The sequence below is a fragment of the Podarcis melisellensis genome, assembly GCF_964234715.1.
Source record: "Podarcis melisellensis genome assembly, chromosome: 3".
Classification (NCBI taxonomy): domain Eukaryota; kingdom Metazoa; phylum Chordata; class Lepidosauria; order Squamata; family Lacertidae; genus Podarcis; species Podarcis melisellensis.
Genome location: NC_138530.1, coordinates 47,420,225 through 47,440,228, shown reverse-complemented (window position 1 = coordinate 47,440,228; position 20,004 = coordinate 47,420,225). Strand labels below are relative to the sequence as shown.

Sequence of the window (20,004 nt, the reverse complement as noted above, 5' to 3'; positions counted from 1 at the left end):
CTGATCAGATGTTATGCTCAGCAGGGGAGGCCTTGCTGGTGGTCCACCCCGCTGTAAAGTATGTAATATAGTAATGATAATTTATTATTGATACCCTACCCATCTGGCTGGGTTTCCCCAGCCACTCTGGGCGGCTTCCAACAAAATGTTAAAAATACAATAAAACATCAGACATAAAAAACTTCCCTAAAAAGGGCTGCCTTCAGATGTCTTCTAAAAGTCAGATGGTTGTTTATTTCCTTGACATCTGATGGGAGGGTGTTCCACAGGGTGGGCGCCACCACAGAGAAGGCCCTCTGCCGGTTCCCTGTAACCTCACTTCACGCAGTGAGGAAACTGCCAGAAGGCCCTTGGAGCTGGACCTCAGAGTCCATGCTGAACAATGGGGGTGGAGACACTCGCTCCTTCAGGTATAAGGGGTGTAAGGCAGTATACCAATAAATTAAACTCATATGTGGGGTTCCTCTTTAGTGGTCTCCACCTTGTGCAATGCCCTTCCCTCCAAAATATTCTGGTTCCATCATGACATACCGTACCTTTTTGCACTGGCCTTTAAGGGTGCAGTCACGAGTATCACTTCTTCTGCTACATCGCTACTGCATCTGCTTGCTGTTTGATATGGTCTAACTGATGGCTTACTATTGTTAAATACTACATGGCTCACTTGTTTTAAGTAGCGTGTAACCTGCATTGAGACTGCATCGTAAAGGATGGGTATACAGTAAATGTACATGACATCCACACATACATTAAATAAACAATTGGACCTTATCGGCTATGGAATAGGTGGCAGGGGACAGAGGAGGTCTATTTGAAAGCAGACAGCTTCCCAGGACCCCAATTTGGAAGGAAAATATGTCCTTCCTCTATTGCTATGTGCTGGAGTGAGCTGTGTAACAGCACAGACCTATTTTAGGTTGTTAAGAAGAGCAAGCTCAATGTGCCATTTAAGCACCAACAATGAAATTGACAGCAGCCCATGAAATGCACCCCTCAGGACATGCAAGTAGCCTCATGCTGGCTGAGGGTTATGTAAGTAGAAATCATCAGACTTCCTTTGGGGTAGCTGCATAGGGAGAGGAACGCTATCTGTAAAACAGGCAGGCCAAAGAGCCATCAGAATTTATTTTCAGAGGGGAGGGGGAATGATAACGTTCCCACAGAAAGCTTGCTTTTAAGTATAGCCCACACTTTTGAAAACAAAACGTCCTAAGGCACATCAGATTATAGGCTACAGGAGACACTTCCTACTCAAACGGGCAAATTAGGTGTTTTTGTTTGTTGTTTTTAAAGAAACATTTGAGAAGAGCCTGTAGCTTGCAGTATCTACAACAGTATTAAATCATTTAATTCATATGTACCAAGTCGTCACACTGTTTGGAAAAAGAGAGAAGTCAGAATGAGCTGCATTTTTGAAAAGCCATGATTTTTGCGGCCTTATGAAACTTGACTGCTTTATGGAGTGTATGGTTTGGTATGCGGCCTGAGCAGCTCCCATGTGTTAATAGTAGATAGGCAAAGTTTCCACTCCCTTTCCAGCAAGCATTGTACTCCCTTTGAGCTCCCGATAAAAATGTAATCTCCCATCTTTTATTCCCATTGTACAGGGGAGCAATAAAAGAGGCAGTGTGTGTGTGTGTGTGTGTGTGTGTGTGTGTGTGTGTGAGAGAGAGAGAGAGAGAGAGAGAGAGAGAGAGAGAGAGAGAGAGAGAGAGAGACTGGCCCTTACATTCAAGTCAGTATCCACATACCCACAGATAACACCAAAGCCCTGCATATAGAAAGTTCAGAAAACCAGATGTTAACTTCTCACCATTATGAGTTTATTGTTGACCATATGCAAGCAAGTTAACATACAGTTTCTGTGCAATGGAAACTTATTTTCCAAGCTATGGCACTGCAGGAGCAAACATATTTTTATTGAATCAGGCTCATTTGACTCCAGTCAAGATTTCCACTACACTTTGAAGCTTTCAGCAGATGATGTGTATTTTATGCATTGCTCCTCGCACACCAAAGATTCTGGAATGTTGGTTATGTCAAACTAAGTCAGACTCAAGAGTAGACCCAATGGAATTAAGTCCATGGATTTCAGCAAGTTCACCCTGTGATTTAGTTGGGATTTGGCCTTGATCTTACAAGTAGTTCAACTAGGTCAGGAGCAACATTGTAGCCAATTTTTATCAAGGGGTTTTGCAGAACCGAAGCCTATGCCTAATGAGGCCGTTAGGAAAAGACACAGCATGATTTTGTTGTTGTTGTTGTTTAGTCGTTTAGTCGTGTCCGACTCTTCGTGACCCCATGGACCAGAGAACGCCAGGCACCTCTGTCCTCCACTGCCTCCCGCAGTTTGGTCAAACTCATGCTGGTAACCTCGAAAACACTATCCAACCATCTCGTCCTCTGCATGATTACCGTAGCTCTTTAATGAATAAATAAAAGTTCCAGTTATTGGATTTTCTATACCCGATTCAAACTATTTGAAATGGTAAAATGGCTGTATATGCATTGAAGGATATGTACCCAAAGAACTAAAAACAAGCTCTTTTTGTAGTCATGGATCCCAAGAGAAGTTAAGGAACATCATAGAAAGTCTGATGCCTCTTATCTCCAGCAGACGTCCTGCATTCCAGAACAATGTGGAATGGGCTGCAAGATGCCACTGCAGCAAGGAGAATCACCCAGAATCGGCCTTGGATTCCAATACACATGGAGTTTCCAAGCCTTTCCCCAAGCAACCTAAATCCCACCGTATATTGTTCATGGCAGCTCCCACCCTGCAAGAAAGGCTTTTTAGTGACCACAGATCAAACTTCCTTCTACAAACTTCCCTTCCTTTCACTCATCTTACAATCCAGGCCAAACAGTTTTTCTTCTCCTTATGTACGTACACTGTTACATTTTCTCCTGGAGCTGGAGGGAGAATTTAGAATGGAGGAATGGCAGAGAGAGTAATATGTTTAAAATTATTTTTTAAAACCTTCCTGCAAAGCCACTGCCCCGATCCAATTTGGGGAGCCCTGTAGCTATAATTTACTCAGATCTGAAAAGTTAGGCTATCTGATCACGGCCCTCCTGCATCTTGTGTAGCTTGGCCCTCTGTAACATAGATCAGTTTGCTACACTAGAAAAGGAGAACAGTCCCGAAAGGTTGAAGCATCATTTAATGTTATTTAAACATGGCGTCAATGGAGGTAATCACAGATAAGCACGATAAGACACATGTAATGCAGACTTGGAAGAGTTTGTTTTTAAACACATTTTAAGAACAAGAATGAACAAAATAAGCAGTCCATCCAATTGTGAGGAGTTCCCCTGCTTACCCTTGATTTTCCCTTATTACCCTTACTCCATTTTGGTCTCTTTTCCTGGTTACTGTGACCTCCTTTTTTATGAAGAGGGGACACCAAAATGCCTAATAAGAGGAGTTGAAAGGATTCAATATTTAAATCACACTGCAAGTGAAAGGACTCCCCCCTCTTTATTTCCCTCTGAAACTCTATGCACTGCTAGTTATGCTTTTATTACTTACAGTAATAAGTACAGTAACAAAACGACAGACTTATTGTATGCATTGAAAATTAAAAAAACAAACAATGTAGTGTTCTACATTCTGATGGGCCATGCAAGTCTATGGTCCCTGGGGCTATGGGATGAATCAGACCTTGCTCTGAATATAAAAGTCAAACCAGGGGTAGGGGTGTGTGTGTGTTGAGATAGGACCTCCCACTGCAGAAATCTCTGTGGCCCTTGCCTCACCAACATTTGAGGTCCAACATCATCAGAGGCCTAAGGGAAGCATGCTGGGGGTGGGTCAGGGAAAAGCATAGCTTTGATGGATCTCAAAAGTCCCCTTCTCAGTCCCCTGAAACTAAAGGAAACGTATGTAAGCCCTGGAAGTCGTGTCTGTGCATTCTCTCCCATCAGAAACGACAGGAGAGGAATAGTTCCCATTAAAAAAATATATCTGGAAAGGCAGAAACCGTTACTTCTGCCCTCCTGCAACAAGTCCAGCAGGGCTTTGGATAACTCTGAATCTCTGCTACTATCCCCACCATCACCACCCACTGAAAAGATGGTTCTCCCAGCTGGGCAGGAGAGGGCTGAGTCAGTCGAAAGCTATTGCCAACAGTGAAACAGGAAACTTATCCCAACCAGGTTAGGAAAAATGAGAGCCACTGAAAAAAATGTAGGCAGCAACTTCACCTAAGGCTGGAAGAAAAATACTTTAGTGCCCTGTGTGCTAAACAATTGGGCAAGTAGGTGCCTGGGATTTCCGCACTGGTATTTCTCATGTACAAGATGCAGTGAATATAGAGGTTCTGCAGGAGCCCTGTGAGATCTGATGTGGATTCTGTTTGCAGGGCTTGCATGTGTAGACTGCATTCAGATATAATGGGAAACCATGGTTTATTGGTATAGGAACAGGCCCCCACCTTGAACTCATGTGCTTCCACCTGTTTGATCCTAGCTTATTCTAAGCATGGAAGCCTTGGGTTCACGTGTTCCTCCTCCCCTTTCATGTGCCAACATCTGCTTTGGCTTTTGAATTAACCACAGTTCCCGAAGCCTGGACTCACAGAGAACTGTGGTTAGTTTAAAAACTAAAGCAGATGTTGGCACATGAAAAGGGAGGACAGAGAAACATGTAAATCCAAAGTTCATTCATGTAGCAGAAAACCATTGTTCCTCATTATGCCTGAATTAGGCCAGTTTAAATCTAAGATGATAATGGAATGAATAAGAAGCCTACTTTAAAGGCGGTGGGCTGGTGGGAGGAGGAATCTTGACAATACAGAAAAGGAGACAATAACTTAAGGCTTTTGCGCTCATTTTGCGAATAACAGGTTCCTAAACAGCTCAATCTCCAGAATTCGGAACATTGCATTACTTAATTAGAAGAGGAATTTCTATAGGTAAGATATTGGAGCAAATAATATTCCACATTTTAGATCCATCACATTGTAATCTATTGCAAGGGCAGGCCATTTTGTTAAAATTTAAAATATACCTTTGAATTGTCTTGAAAGGGATTTGGGTCACCACCAAAATGTGTTGCATGTCGGCTAATGTTCATTTTGTTCACAGCAATATGGAAGACCATAAGAAATCATGGACAAAGCATGCAGCCCAGGTAGTTACCACCACTGCTAGCCCACATTTGTGATCTTTTTTTTTTTTTAAAAAAAAAATTTAAATCACTACATGAAAATTGACAGGGACAGATTTGGTATATTTTGAATCAGGACCAATTCCTATGGCCATGCATTTACCTGGAAGACTTTTCCATTGGCATCAATGGGTGGATTTCCTACTGCTTATGACTGATAGCTTGCTCTAATCCCACCTCACCTTATATTGATAGGCACTGAATTCCATCATGCAGAAAGATGGCCCTATCTAAGGTACATAAATGTGCGGTACCTGACTATGTGAAAAAGACTATAATGTAATTAGTTGAGATTATCTTGTAGAAAACATCATCACATTGACTTAGACCATCAGATACATACATTTCACAGGTATTTGGTGCATCGTTTAAGGGGAGGATTACATCCTTTATAAATTGATAAAAAACCTGTCATGGGGTCTCTAGAAATAGAAAAGCAACCCAAGGCTATTCAAAATATCATTATTATTATTTTTTATAATTTGGCAAGCATGCACATTTGCACCATGTAAAAGATCTGTAAGTCAGGGGTCTACAAATAAGATGCAGTTATGTAAGCAGCTCATTGTGTTAAGACATCCCTACACTGTGCATGAAGTAGGCATATCGTCTTAAGAAAAATATATAGGATTTACGTGCAGATTCTGCTAAATTTATCAAACTATGGATGTTTCTGGAATGCATGTTATAGTTTCTGAAGATGGCAAGACTGAAAACGGGTGCGTGGGAAGCCAAATGTCATTAAGTAGCACACATTTTCTAACATCCACCTGTCAAACTCTGTCCTCCTATAGTCTTTTCCTGGTTTCTGTGTCGCCTTGGCACCAGAGGCCTCTGTTGCGGCTCCTCCCACTTCTGCATGGAGTCAATTCCTCGGCCCAACTTCTGGTTTGACAGAAGTGTGGGGTAGTTGTCCCTTGGCAACAGGAAACTCTACTTACTCCGGGTGGGAACCTTCCACCTAATGCACATCAAGCAGCTCCCTAGGTCCTCCTCCCAGCACCACCTCCTCCTCCTCCTCCAATGACAACAGATGACTTTTAGCAGCATCTAGAGCTGTGGGATTCAGTCCGCGTGCTCTGGAATAGAGATTTTGAGCTAATATAGCTTTGACCCGCTCCCAGTATCCAACTGCTGTTTTCAAAGCCTTTGCAAAATATACTATACAAAACAGCAATACTTTTTCCACCAGGATTTGGAGAGGTTTTTCATTTTGTCTGGAGTCCGGCTTTTCGATTTCTTTGGCTGCTGCTGAGTATCCGAGTACTGAATGCCAGCAACAATGGCTGCATCAAAGACTTCTTTGAGGTTTTTCTGAGTCAAAGCGGAGCACTCGATGTAAGAGACGGCTTTTATTTCCTCGGCACAGAGCCTCGCGGCCTCCTCCGCCACGGGCTTTTCTTTGCATTTGTCCAGCTCAATGAGGACCTTGACGTCCTCCCGGAGGTCCGATTGTGTCCCAACGAGGATAATGGGTGCTTTGGGGCAGTGGCATCGGATTTCAGGAACCCACTTCTCGTTCACGTTCTGGAAAGAGGAAGGGCTCACCACGCTGAAGCACAGCAGGAAGATGTCTGTGTTGGTGTAGCACAGGGGCCGGAGCTTGTCAAATTCATCCTGGGGGAAAATGGGGAAAAGAAGCGTGAATGTTGAGAGACCGTTTACTCAGCCACAAAAAGCCCTTCAAAGCTCCATGGTTCAAGGTGAGGGAGAGAGTTGTTCCAACTCCCCAACTGCTTAAGAAATCACCCCACATACCTAGGAATTCCTGCACAAACCCTACATCCTCTCTGTTGCCTCTTCCCCTTCTTTGCAACTTCTAAATAGGGCTGCAGCTGAACTTACAGACAGTGGCGTAGCGTGGGGGGTGCAGGGGGGGCCGGTCGCACTGGGCACAACATTTGGGGATTAGGGTTAGGGGGCGCAAATTACTTGCCTTGCCCCGGGTGCTGACAACCCACACTACGCCACTGCTTACGGATCAGAGCTTTCAGGGAAATGCTGGGATATAGCTCTCCTGGGACTGCACCCACTGTATGATACTGAAAGGAATTGCATGTTTGAATGCTACCCCATTTTTAAAAATCCTCATAAACCCAGCAAATCAGGGCAAAGACTAGGCTAGCCTCCATATTCCTCTGACAAGCAAAGGAGTTTTTGACATGGGACATCGTTCCTTTTTATGACCCACCTCCTGCATTAGGAAGTGGCAAAGTCCTATAAGACTGTCCCAGATGATTCTGCTGAATGCATAGCCATACAGGAGGGATGATGAAATAAAAGCAGGCCACGCATCTGGCAAGAACTGACAGGCAAATGGGAAACTGAATTGAACCAAAGGAAAGGCTTTGCTGAAAAGACAGCTTTTACCCTTTTTCTAGTGGAATTCCTCAGAGATTACTATTGGGTTTTGTTTCATATAGCTGTTTTCATTAGTGACCCTGGAAGGGAAGTGGGAGCACGTAGATGAAACTTACAGATGGCACTAACTTAGGAGGCACTGGAAATACCAGAAGGATTGATGAGAACTCATGCAGGATGAATGGGATAGCCACCTGAACTGGTGCAACACAAAGGGAATTAAATGGAATTAACACAACACTAAGCAAAAGGAAATAAAATTGCCACCTGGAGACTTGGCAGCTGGAAAAGAGTCATGCAGAACCTGATCTCCGGATCTTGTCTAATCACAAGATGGCTATGAACTGCCAGTGTGAGAAGTTGTAAAAGGGGAAAGGCAGTTCTCAGATGCATGAAGCAATGCAGAGATCCAATCTGACATACTTGGCCACAATCCAGCAAAGAGTTAGGTAAATTTAAACTAGAAGTGACTTTGCCCCAAAACATGAGACAGTGAGATTTTCTAGGGACCAGAGTGAATAACAGCAGCACTTCTTGAACTGTGCACCTCACCAGGTGTCAGTGGGCAGTTTTGGAGCTCCAAGAGACTGGGTTTTTGTACCTCTGCTTAAGCCCATTGATAAGATTCTCACCAATGGTTAATTAGGACTAGCTCAGAGTTAACCAGCTGCAAGGAACTACTACAGGAAAGAAATGGGGAATTTCTCCTGTAAGCAGAAACTTATTTATTCTAAGATGCTGCAGACGTCCCACAGAAAGTAGCACAGTGATCTGATTTCCAACCTAACTGTTGTACCAATTTTGCAACCACAGTCTTCAAACTGATATTAGAGTAACACTTAATTCAGAGAAGTGTAAAACACTCAGGAATATTCTGGGGAAGTAAGAGTTCAAAGTTCAAAAGAGAGCGGCACAGGTATTTCTAGCTATTTGTCCTGGTCCTTTGGGCTCTGGTGTTAGGAAGGGCTTGCTGCCCCCCCTCCCCCCCCCGAATATGAGAACAGTGTAGATGGGGGGTTTTTTGTTTAGGACTCCCCTGGTCAATCTCTGCATCAGGTTATCTATTAACCCTAAATTTGTAAACAGGCCACTTCCTGCTGCCTCTACGTGGCTTGGAACATTGTCTGAGTAATCCCAGGCTTCCTTGCTGTGTGGGTACCTACTCTGAATGCAGCTTCTAATGGCAGCAGTAAGATAGGACTGCATGCAAAGTGCAGTGGTAATGTGAGTGGTAACGTGAACATACCCTGAATATTGTTTGTTTGTTTGTTTACTTGCTTCTTATTTCAATGTGTTTCTTATTTTGATTTGGTTTATCCGAATGGTTTATTGACTGAGCAGGGGAAAGCAATGGATCTGGACAACTGAGGAATTCAGATGATCAAGACACAGTTGATGAGAGATTTCACACTAAATCCAGGCAAAGCTTGATACAGGAAGGTGCGAGGGATTTAGCACCACACTGTCATATAACGTGATCCTCTGGAAGGATTCATGATTTAATATAGCCCTTCAGAGGCCTGCTGTTCTAGGTTCATATTTATTGTTGTCATCCAATTTTCATGATCTACACTTGACACACTTCTGGTGCCATGAATAAAAAAAGACCCTCACGTTCACATTTCCCAATGTGCTTTCTCCCTCCCCACTCACCTCCATGCTATGTGCCCTTTTGTAGTTCCTTCTATGCAGCAAAACTGTGATTTTGCCATGGGGTATGATTTTCTGATTTGTGGATCCTGTGTGATGATCAGAGTGTTCTGGTTCTTCGCAGTTTATAGTCTGTTGCAGGGAGAGCCTAACAAAGGAAAGACCTTCCAGATCCTGTTTCAGGTCACGGCAGTATGTGTCACTTCTGCACCACTAAAGATTTGACTAACTCTTACATGAAAATCTAATCGTAGGGAGGAAAGTTGCCACATACCACTCATGAAAATCAGTTTAGTTATGTAGCTGTGTCTTTAAGTGTAGGGTTAAAGGTAGGTAGCCGTGTTGGTCTGCCGTAGTCGAAACAAAACAAAAAAATTCCTTCCAGTAGCACCTTAGAGACCAACTAAGTTTGTTATTGGTATGAGCTTTCATGTGAAGAAGTGTGCATGCACACAAAAACTCATACCAATAACAAACTTAGTTAGTCTCTAAGGTGCTACTGGAAGGAATTTTTAAATTTTGTTTAAGTGTATGGTTTTGTGTATGTTTTTAAAAAAATTGCCAGTGGGGCTGTTCTAAATCAGGATCCTAGTGTGGGTTAGATTTTTAAAAATCCTTCATTCCCTGTCCTGATTCAGAGCCCCATAAAAAGGACTCCTGATCTGGATTGAGGCCGCATGCAGACAATGTTTGCAACACACACACACACATGGGGGGAAAACTCCACTACACTTACTGGCAGATATGCAGCTAACCAAATCTTTTGTTAGGCCCAGAGGCTTCAAGGGCTGCAGCTGGGGGAAGCAAACCAACTCCTTGCCTGCACCCAACCTTTCCTTCTTGCTGACAGCAGGACAAAAGCACAACATCACTGGCCTCCCAAAACAATACAATTTGCCTCAGTTGTGGTAGCATCTTAATTAAAATAAAGCATGCTTCCAAGGGTTTCAAATTAAGAAGAACGAAGAGCAAACACAGTCCAAGATGCACCTCCAGTGCCAATGTTTTGTTGCCAAACTGAAACATGCATCTTAACTTGCAAGGGGTCAGAGGTTCTTACTTGGGAAAATTGTGAAGGAACACAGACATGCAGTTCTTCAAAATACATCTAAAGAAATTAGTACAAGCCCCCTTCCACTTGAATACACTTCTTTTCAGGGGTACTTGCAAAAGAAGACTGAGGTTTACAGGGCAAGAGTCAGGGACACTGGGTTCATGAGCTCATTTGTTTCCCAGATTTAAGCCCCTTAGGAAACAAGGCTAGAGCCAAAGACTCCTGTCACTTAGCTTCGGAGGCAGAGTTTGAACTGAAACATGCTGTACCGCACTGAAGCTGTGGGTCGTGGTTACAAATATTTGCACAATTAGAGCTTGTCTGCATGTCCTCATAGTAATTGTCGCATTGATGTCATTGTGTTGCTTAAAACTGGAATGCGTTCCCACAAGGAGTAGAATTGAGGAGCAGATTCAGAGATTGAGATGAATTAGGAGTGTGAAAGAAAGCCCTAGATTATCAAGGCTCTTTTTCCATCTCTTATCTACAGTGAACAGGCCACGGGAACAATGGATCTAGGACAAAGATGTCACGAGCAATCATGGCTCCAAAAGGCCCTCCATAACAAGATGGAGAAGACAGCCACTAGGTGCCCACAGCTCATATGCTGCCAACTGCTGGATTACCCAGTATCAGGCAGCAGGAAACAGGAAGTCCCCGTATGCATTGTGTGTTAGAAGCGACCACTCTATGAAAATGCACTCAGACAGCTTGTAAAGAGAAAACTCCCATGCGTCACAGTGTGGAGCGCAGTATATTTTTGTCTTTTTGAGCCATCCATTGCAAATCAGGTAGTGGGCTGCTTGCAAATTCACATGTAAACATGTGCTTTTGTTTCACACGTGGGTGACTCATCGCCACCCATCTTTGCACAACAGAAGACCGCAAATCAAAGCAGGAAGTCTTTCTCCTCCCACAGTAGCCGGTCCTTCCTGTGTAGTCCTGGTACTCACATTACTCTGGCAACAAGGGAGCTGTTGCAGGGCTGCTCCTTCCCTTGCCCTCAAGGTAACTGAGAAGCCACCTGGGACAAGGCCATGCCGCAGCCCTTCCCCACACAAAGCATCAAGCCTTGGGAAGCTGGGATACTCCTGTTGTGGGGAGGACCTGTATTTGGGCTCCTGCTGCCTCCTCCCAGCCTACTCATGTCACCCAGGAAAGCAGCCGGGGAAGAAGTGACAATGCAGAGCCCACACCACTCCACCCAAAACAGTCTTTCTTCCTCCCCGTTCCTCCCTCTGCCCCAGGTTAGGCCACCCTTCCACCCAAGTAAGTAAGTAGTTTTACTGACCTGGCCAGCTGTGTCACAGAGCTGGAGCCTCACTGGCCGGCCATCAACGGATACAACAGCTGAAATGGAAGGGGAGGGAAGAGTCAGTGAAACTTTCATCCACTCATGAAGAATTAGGTCTTTCCTCGTATTTATTTGAACCGGTTGTGATTTAAGGAGCTCAAAAGCCGCCTCAGTCCCAACTCTGAGGCCTACCCAAGCCCTTCAGGACTTTAAAAATTTGGTACACTCCCAATGGGCTAAGTAGCAAAAATCACTGAATGATGCAAAAGAAAGAAGAGAGCTGTCCCCAAACACTCAGGCAGTTTTGTATCCCTATTCCCTTCAACTTGCTTGAGGATTGATTTTCTTGTCACTCCCCCCCCCCCCCAAAAAAAAAAATCCTGGCACAAAGGAGGCCCCTAACCCAACCCCTCCTTGCTTTAAAGCAGAAAAGACAATGCAAATATTGACACATCCCTTGCGAAGCTGCTGCTCTTTTTGCATCCCTTTCAGCTCTGACTAGAGGATTTATCATTCCACCCTCAGAAAAGAACTAGCTTGATAAAGAACCACGTGTAACCACAGGCCATTGTTACCATTGCTTCCCTGTATAAGCACAATATGCTATTTTTTAATTGAGGGGGTGGGCTTTGCTTGGTTTAATCCCCTCCCCCAAAACGGTTGCAGATTTATTGCTTTTGTCACTACCTTTTGCTGCACCAGTTTTCAATACTGCAGAAAAACTGTGCCCTTCCGATATTTGCTTGCTGCAAAGCAAAACCGCTTACAGTTTAATGTGAGGCAGTAACGTGCTCCAGGAAGGAGTGGCTGGCTGGACTGGGCTCACATAAAGTCTCTAAACTGTACTGCTGTGGAAGCAGCTGAGCACACCTAACTCCCTTTGAACTCTATGGAACTTACTCCCAAGTATACCTGCTGCAGAGGGCTGGGTTGCTCAGGTCTAAGCTGGTGCAAAGGACAGGGAGAGCACCTTTGGTGACATCAGGTTGTAAGAGCCTGTTCTTCAGAATGAGAATGTTTCACCACAAAGGACAAAGGCCACAATACAGCGGCAAACAACGAAGAAGACCCCAGCACTTCCACAGCAGGTCAGCAGAGTGTTTTCTGTTCGAAGGGCATTTGAATATCTGGACAGTGAACATACACAAACCACATATGACTGAAGCTCCGAACAGTAGGTGCGTGTTCATCACATGTTCTCAGACATGAAAATGCCCTTCAGACGTTGTAGAAGAGACACAGTCAGCACAGAAATGCACGGGGACACCTTTTTTCTGTAAAAATGTGAAGCAGCTCCCAGATTTGTATCTATCCCCGAAGGAGTTAAGCCAGGACTGATGACCCAGCAGCTTCCACTCAACACCCAGAAACCTTATTAAAAACTGGGAAGATTGACAGGGGCTATTTAATTACAACAATTCACATGGCAAACAGCAGAAAGCCATCTCTCCACGCTGTTCCCTGCCCCCCCCCCAATCAATGGAGATTTAAACTAATAGAAGATGGGGGAGGGGACTGGACAAGGGCTTACTTTTTCCCCTTCTGAACCTAACTAAAGGGATAAGGATTAAGAGAAAGCCAAGAGGATTTGCAAGATGATAGGAAAGTGTGACGTTTTGGGAAAATAAAGAACAGAATTATCTGTATGGGCACAGCACGCTCAGCATAGCGCCTGAGCCCGGGGTAAATCAGACCCACACAAGCCCTTGGCAGTAAAAGTATTTTGCCCTGAAAGATGAATATCCACCATATAAAGGCATGTTTATATATACACCCACCCACTACAGGTTGCCCCCATAAGAACTAGTTATAATTCAAAGGATCCTGTTTTTAGTTGTTTCTAAGTTCCTAACCCTCACGCCTGGAAATGGCATAGAAAATACTGTTATAAATGGTGGAGGCTTCAAAACTCAGAAGCAAACAAGTACATTAAGGCGTATGCATGTGTCAGCCCCATTTAACACAGTGGAACTTAACTCCAAGTAAAAATCGCTTGTACAGAGTCCGACCATTGGTCCAGCCAGCTGCGGGTCTCCAGAATTTCAAATGTGGGCCTATCTGGGCCTTAGATATTGAATCAGGGACCCTCTGCGTGAAAAGTCAATGTTGCACCGCTGAGTTACAATCACCCTTGACCTCGGTTGTTTCGAAGTCCAGGTCAAGATTTGTAAGAGCCTTTCAACCTTGCAAAAAAAGGGGGGCGTATTCCAGAGGAAGCACAGCACGTCTGCATTTTAAACGGCGCGTGTTATATACAACTAAATAGGAATAATTTGGTTTATGCAGGGCTCTTCTTCAGTTCGGGCCCTCAGTTATGATCTGGAACGGGCATGCGAAAGAAAAGAAAGGAGAGGTTTTTTTCCACGTATCTCTCGGAGCTGCTTTCTCTATTAGACGATCCTCCCGAGAAAAGAGGCTTAATCTAACCCGTTTGGTCCCCTGACCGTAAGACTGATCCTTTCCCAATATATTCAGACGTGGAGGAGGGGGGATCCTCTTTCGGCCCCTCCTTTCTACCTGCATCCACCTGGAGCTCAAAGAGCAACGCAGCTCTTCCTCGCGAACTTCCCAAGGAGGGGAGCCGCCCCTTTTTGACTCTCAAGGCTGGAAATGGACGGCGATTGAAAGAGAAGCCAGAGTCCACGAGGCGCTCCGAGGGCGAAACGCGCCTGCCCAGCCGGATCGCACGCTGGAGGGGGCGCCTCGCCGCGACCCTGCTGCCCGAAGGGAAGTGCTTCCTCGACAGCCTCCGAGGGGAACCCTCTTCCGCCGCCCCCTTACCTGAGAAATTGTCGAAGGCGGTGGGGATGTACTCCGTGGGGTAGCCGTTGGTGGTGTAGCTCACCACCAGGCTGGTCTTGCCCACCGCGCCGTCTCCCACCAGCACGCACTTGATGCTGCGGCGAGGCTCGGCTCCGCCGCCGCCGCCAGTCCCGCCGCCACCGCCCGCCCCGGCCCGACAGCGGCTCCCAAGCGCGGCCCCCAGCGCCGCTGCCCGGCTGCTGCGGACCCTCCGCGGCGGCACCGGGGGCACTTCGCAGCCGCCCGGCAGCGGCTTGCTGATGTAGCCCGTCTCTCCCTCTTGCTGCGGCGGCATCCGCCTGGCTCCCGGGCGGGAGACCCCCTCCGAGGACAGCGGAGCCACCGGGGGACGAGGGGATGCAAGCAAGGCGCGGCGGCGCGGCCGGCCGAGGGGAGCCGTCCTAGGCTGGAGCGCCCAGCCGGCGCAGCTCCGGGTCTCTGCACAGCGCTGCCGCCCGAGAGACGCGCCTCCCGGCTCCTCCGATCACTGCGCGCCGTCTCGGGGAGCCTGGCCGGGCGCTCCGCTTGCAGATGACATAATACACCAGGAGACCCGGGGAGCGAGCGAGTGAGCGAGTCGAGCAGGGCGGAGGGCAGCCGGAGGGGAGGAGCCAGGCGCAGGAGAGGCGGCCGGCAGGCGGCGCTACAGGCAGCCAGGCGGACGCGGGAGGCCAGCCGCCGCAACTTGTGGACGGCGTGGAATCCTGGCAGCGTTCGAGAGCGCTTCTCATTGGACGGCCGCTGTTCCTTTCGAACGCTGACGGCAATTCGGACGACGCCTATTGGCCGGGCATGTTTCGCATAGCTCCCCCTTGCCACTCTTCGCCCAAGGCTAACGCGCCGACCCGCCCCTCCTTTTCCTACCTGCGAGCGGAGCCCCTTCTCCTGACCTCTTTCCCGGGAGCCCCTTCCCCGATCTTCCGGTTCTCTAGAGCTCTGCTTCCTCGCGTGGCCCCCCGCTTCCCAAAGGGCAGCCGCGTTGAAGAGCGAGAAAGAGCCCGGTGGCTCCTTGAAGGCGGCCGCGTTGAGGGTGGCATTGGGTCACTGCGTGGTATTTGCAGAACGATACTCAAATGCTACATTTAACACGCTGGGAAGCCCACCGACTGGGGGTCGGGGACCTCATGGTCTACGGAGCTGAGATAGCCTCAAGGGGCGATAAAGAGAGGCTGCTGCCGGCCCAGGTGTCCTTTCTCCAACGCCGTGCGCTCACTCGTTGTGCATAAGCGAAACGGGTTTCTTCCCTGCGAGCCATTCTCTTCCCTTCTTATCCTTTCCCCACCCCCACCTCTCCAGGCTGAACTGTAAAACTGTCTAATCTTATCAAAGCTCGGCCTGTTTCACAGAGGGAAAGCAAGTTTCTTAGCCAATTTATCAGTATTAATGAGACAACTATGTGAAGCTATGTGATTCGGTGCAGCTAAAGGCACTCTTAAAACTGCTCTAGTTTTTATTCCTTCGTGTAGGCCCCCCCCCCCCAGTTCTGGTTTATGACTGAGAATGCTTCCAGGCAGGTGTTTAGTGTGGACTTGGCTCTCCGTGTTTGAAAACGGCTCCCCCCCCCCCATTGCAGCATCCAGACATCACTGACCCAGCCCAACCCTCTGCCCCACAATTTAATCCTGATATGCCTTTTCTAGGGAAAATATGATAAGTATAGAAGAAGAAGAAAAGAGCCTATTGCCAAAGACCTGTTTATGATATCTCAAAGACCCATTTGCAAACTAAGCCCCTATTTGGAAGAGTCTAAGAGTAGAAGAGGAATGGTGCCACCTATAACAATCATTTTTTCCCCAGAATATGGGAAATATTTGTTCTGGGTGGCTTCAAAGCAGAAGAAGGAAAGTAGCGTTTACTTTGCGTGTGCTGTCTGAAAGCTCAGGAGAACACAGGCATTTCAGGACCAAATGCAAACAATACGTATGATATTTAGCAGCCTCTCTCTGCTGACCCTATTATATCCCCAACCTATGCAACAACTGGTTTTTGTGTGTTTTCAGACCTGCAAATGCCCTTTGGGCATTATAAAAAATGCACCCTCAGCAAAGATGTGGAAATGGGTAACTCTTTGCTGTAAAGTAACATGTAACATCACCTTCAGTAGAGAGAGACCCTGAGGTTTGAGGGACAAGATATTTGAGCAGCACCTGAGGTTTGAGGGACAAGATATTTGAGCTGAGGTGGCTCAGCTCTACTTTAAAGTAGCTCACACCTGTACGACAGAGATGGGGAATTGCTTGCCCTCCAAATGTTGTTGGACTACAGCTCCCATTATGCCTGACCTTTGGCCATGCTGGCTGGGGCTTATGGGAGTTGGAGTCCAACAATGTTGAGAGGGCCACAGATTGTATTTGTTGTTTTGCAATCCTTTCCTGATGTCGCTGCATTCTTGCCATCTGGAGGGGCCCTTGTGCACAACAAAAGCAGGATAAAACAAGCCCAGAACAATTGTTATATAAAAAGTTAGGTTGCTTCCACATTTTCAATATTTTCTGGTGAAATTCAGTCATGTACCAGCAAATCTAGGTTGCACGATCATAGGCTGTATGCCCGCTATACCTTTTAGACACATTTGAAGCACGTTTTCTTCCCCCTTAAAGAATTCTGGGCACCGTGGTTTGTTAAGGGTTGCTGGGAATTATAATTCTGTGAGTGGTAAAATGCAGTACCCATAATTCTTTGAGGGGGGAAACGAGTTTTGAATGGGCTGTAAAGGTATATTGTGTACACAGCCATTGCAAACCCATTCCCCCCAATACAGTGGTACCTTGGGTTACATACGCTTCAGGTTACATATGCTTCAGGTTACATACACTTCAGGTTACAGACTCCACTAACCCAGAAATAGTGCTTCAGGTTAAGAACTTTGCTTCAGGATGAGAACAGAAATCGTGCTCCAGCGGCCCGGTGGCAGCGGGAGGCCCCATTAGCTAAAGTGGTGCTTCAGATTAAGAACAGTTTCAGGTTAAGTACAGACCTCTGGAACGAATTAAGTACTTAACCCAAGGTACCACTGTACTGGACATTCGGCAATAAGAAAAGTGCTCCTTTATTCTGCTCTGTGTCCCCAAGATTATTGCATTATTGCCGCCTGGTGGGCACTCTTGCACCATAGCACAACAAAACAGGACAAACACCCCCAAACACCACAACATAATGTAGTACAAAAAGTTACAGAATTTCAGCAGGACGTTACAGTACAGCACTGAATGAAGTAGTATGCCCCCCCCCTAAAAACACTTGCAGGTGCAAACAGTATTGCAATAATGAGCACAAATAATCATGAATGCACAATAAAAAGAACATCGGAAGGGTCCCACAGGCTGCAGCAAGAGCTTAGAGCTGTTGAAGTAGTGCTGTCCCTCTAGGTCTAGGTGATGATATTCCCCTCACTGGGTTCCTTGCTGCTGCAGAAGCCTTTCAGTGCTGAGAGAGATAGTGCAGCATCCTCTTTTGGGGGGCAATGTCAGTTCCTCACCAGGTCTCTGCTGCAGAAGCGCTTCCTTACAACAATAGCTGATCATTTCTGCTTGTCACGAACAACTATGCTAGGATCTTTGATGCCATTGCTGGGATATTGTACTCCTGGCATGTGCTGTCAGCAGCAAGTGACAGTCTCTCATTAATGTCATTATGATCTATTGTCATCAGAGAAAACAAATCAAAATAGAGGGACATCACTGATGTAGAAAAGGAGCTATGATCCTGGGGGTGAAGAGATTATGACAACACTTCTTTTTTGTGTGGAATAAAAAGCAATTGCAGAGGTAAAAATAATTTAATGGAATTACTGCATTCTCTCGACAAAGGACTTGTGTGCATTTTTAAAAAAGCAAGTTTAGTACTTGGATTTCAGTGCAAGCTCAGTACTTGGATTATGAAGTACAAATGTCTGACTTGTTCCTGCCTTTCCTGGATTGGGTTTTGAGAATTCACCCCTCCACTATGGCTGTGTTGAATTGTAATGTAATGTATCCTACTGAATACACTAGCCTTTTGTTGAACAGTATGATCAAGCTAGTTGTTGTGCAGAAAAGAAAAAGAAAAAAGCCCTAGTGAAACAATTTGTACTGTGATGGCAAATCAAAGAGAGTTTGTTGGTGACAAGACATTCCAGTATTGCTGAATCCTTATTGGTGAATGAGAACAGTAGCATTTACTTTGTGACAATTCTTGAATGTTTTAGCTTCCGGATGAAACATGGAGAGATAGATTTGATTCAAAGACATTGATTAGAGCTAATTATTTAGTCAATATTGCCAGCAAAATGTTTTATGAAACAGATCCAAAGGCTGATTCTTGGAAATTATATGTCTCTAATGTCAATGTTGATTTATAGCACTGCATTTTTGTCTTGTTACTTTTTACTGATTCCTCACACGTCTTACATTAACGAAGCCCTTCATTTATAGGGCAAGTAGCTATTCCTTGCTATTATTGTATCAGATCTTCTACTGTATAAAATAAAAAACCTCACTAAAATTAAAACCACACTTTCAGTCCATTTATCTGGAAAAGCAAATCATTTTCTTGAAAAAGATTATGAAATTAGCTAGTGTAATCAACTTCAAATGAAACCATGGTCATCAAATTGTAGGATTGTTGAGTTAGAAGGGACCCTGAGGATAATTTAGTCCAATCCACTGCAATACAGGATATCCAGCTGTCCTGAACCTGCAACCTTGGTGTTATCAGCACTACTCTAACCAACTAAGCTATCCAGGTATGGTGATCTGAGCTATGATTCCTGCCTTGTCTTTAGTTGGGGACCTTAAACACCACTGAAATAAAACTTATAGGTGGGTCAAGCCTTGGGCAGCGGAATCCCATGGAGGTGGTGCTTCTGGTGAGATCTCGCCACCACTTCTCACTTCTCCTGTGGTGAAGGTGGGGACACCCTCCCCTTCCTCTGCCGCTGCCCACCACCAATAGAGTAGCAAGGAGAAGAGGCCGTGGCTTCTGGGTTCCAGCAAGATTTAGAGACAACTCACAAGATCTCGCTGGAACCTGGAAGCCACAGTCACATGACCTCCAGTAAGCGGCCCCTTCTCATTTTGTCTCAGGCAGCCAAATGGGATGAGTCACCTCTGCTAACAGGTATTTTACCTAAGTCAATTATCCATTTTTTTTCTGTACTAGTGCACAATTAGCTGTTCTTCAGTCATCAGATACTACTTCAAAGGACCTTCTCGGTAGTGGCACCCACCCTGTGGAATGCCCTCCCATCAGATGTTAAGGAGATGAGTAATCATATAATATTTAGGAAATATCTGAAGGCAGCCCTGTATAGGGAAACTTTTTAAGATTTAAGGTTTTATTATGTTTTTATATATACTGGAAGCCACCCAAAGTGGCTGGGGTACCCAGTAAGATGGGTGGGGTACAAATAAATTATTATTAATCTTTGCTTTTAGAACTGCTGTTTTCATAGTTCTTTTAATATTCTCAAGAGATCTGTCCCATAATTTATTTTAAGAGATTTTACTTGTAATCCTCAAAGAACTCTAGCCCAATGGTTGCCATTAATTTGATTTTGAATTGATTTTAGAATGATTTGATTTTAGAATGCATTTCAATTACTAACTGATTGTGATTGTGATTGTAAACTGTGATACTTTTATTGTTGTTAGCCACTCTGAGCCTGGCTTCAGCTGGGGAGGGCAGGATATAAAT

The 20,004-nt window shown here is 45.5% G+C and overlaps 1 protein-coding gene across 1 annotated transcript; it reads right to left on the bottom strand.

Moving 5' to 3' along the window:
- Positions 1–3,146: 3,146 nt before the first annotated feature.
- Positions 3,147–14,888, bottom strand: RHOU (ras homolog family member U). The gene is made up of 3 exons (XM_081905688.1): positions 14,311–14,888; positions 11,527–11,585; positions 3,147–6,787 (listed from the first exon to the last, which is right to left on the bottom strand). Exons 1-3 carry the CDS (start codon positions 14,624–14,626, stop codon positions 6,332–6,334), a joined length of 831 nt encoding a protein of 276 aa, XP_081761814.1. The 5' UTR covers positions 14,627–14,888; the 3' UTR covers positions 3,147–6,331.
- Positions 14,889–20,004: the final 5,116 nt, after the last annotated feature.

What these genes read in the sequence shown, in the direction of transcription:
- RHOU (XM_081905688.1), bottom strand. Translation starts at nt 14,626, where the DNA reads ATGCCGCCGCAGCAAGAGGGAGAGACGGGCTACATCAGCAAGCCGCTG. An exon ending in CGCCTTCGACAATTTCTCAG is followed by an intron (nt 11,586 to 14,310) that starts GTAAGGGGGCGG and finishes CTTCCATTTCAG; the next exon opens with CTGTTGTATCCGTTGATGGC. An exon ending in TCTGTGACACAGCTGGCCAG is followed by an intron (nt 6,788 to 11,526) that starts GTCAGTAAAACT and finishes ATTTTCCCCCAG; the next exon opens with GATGAATTTGACAAGCTCCG.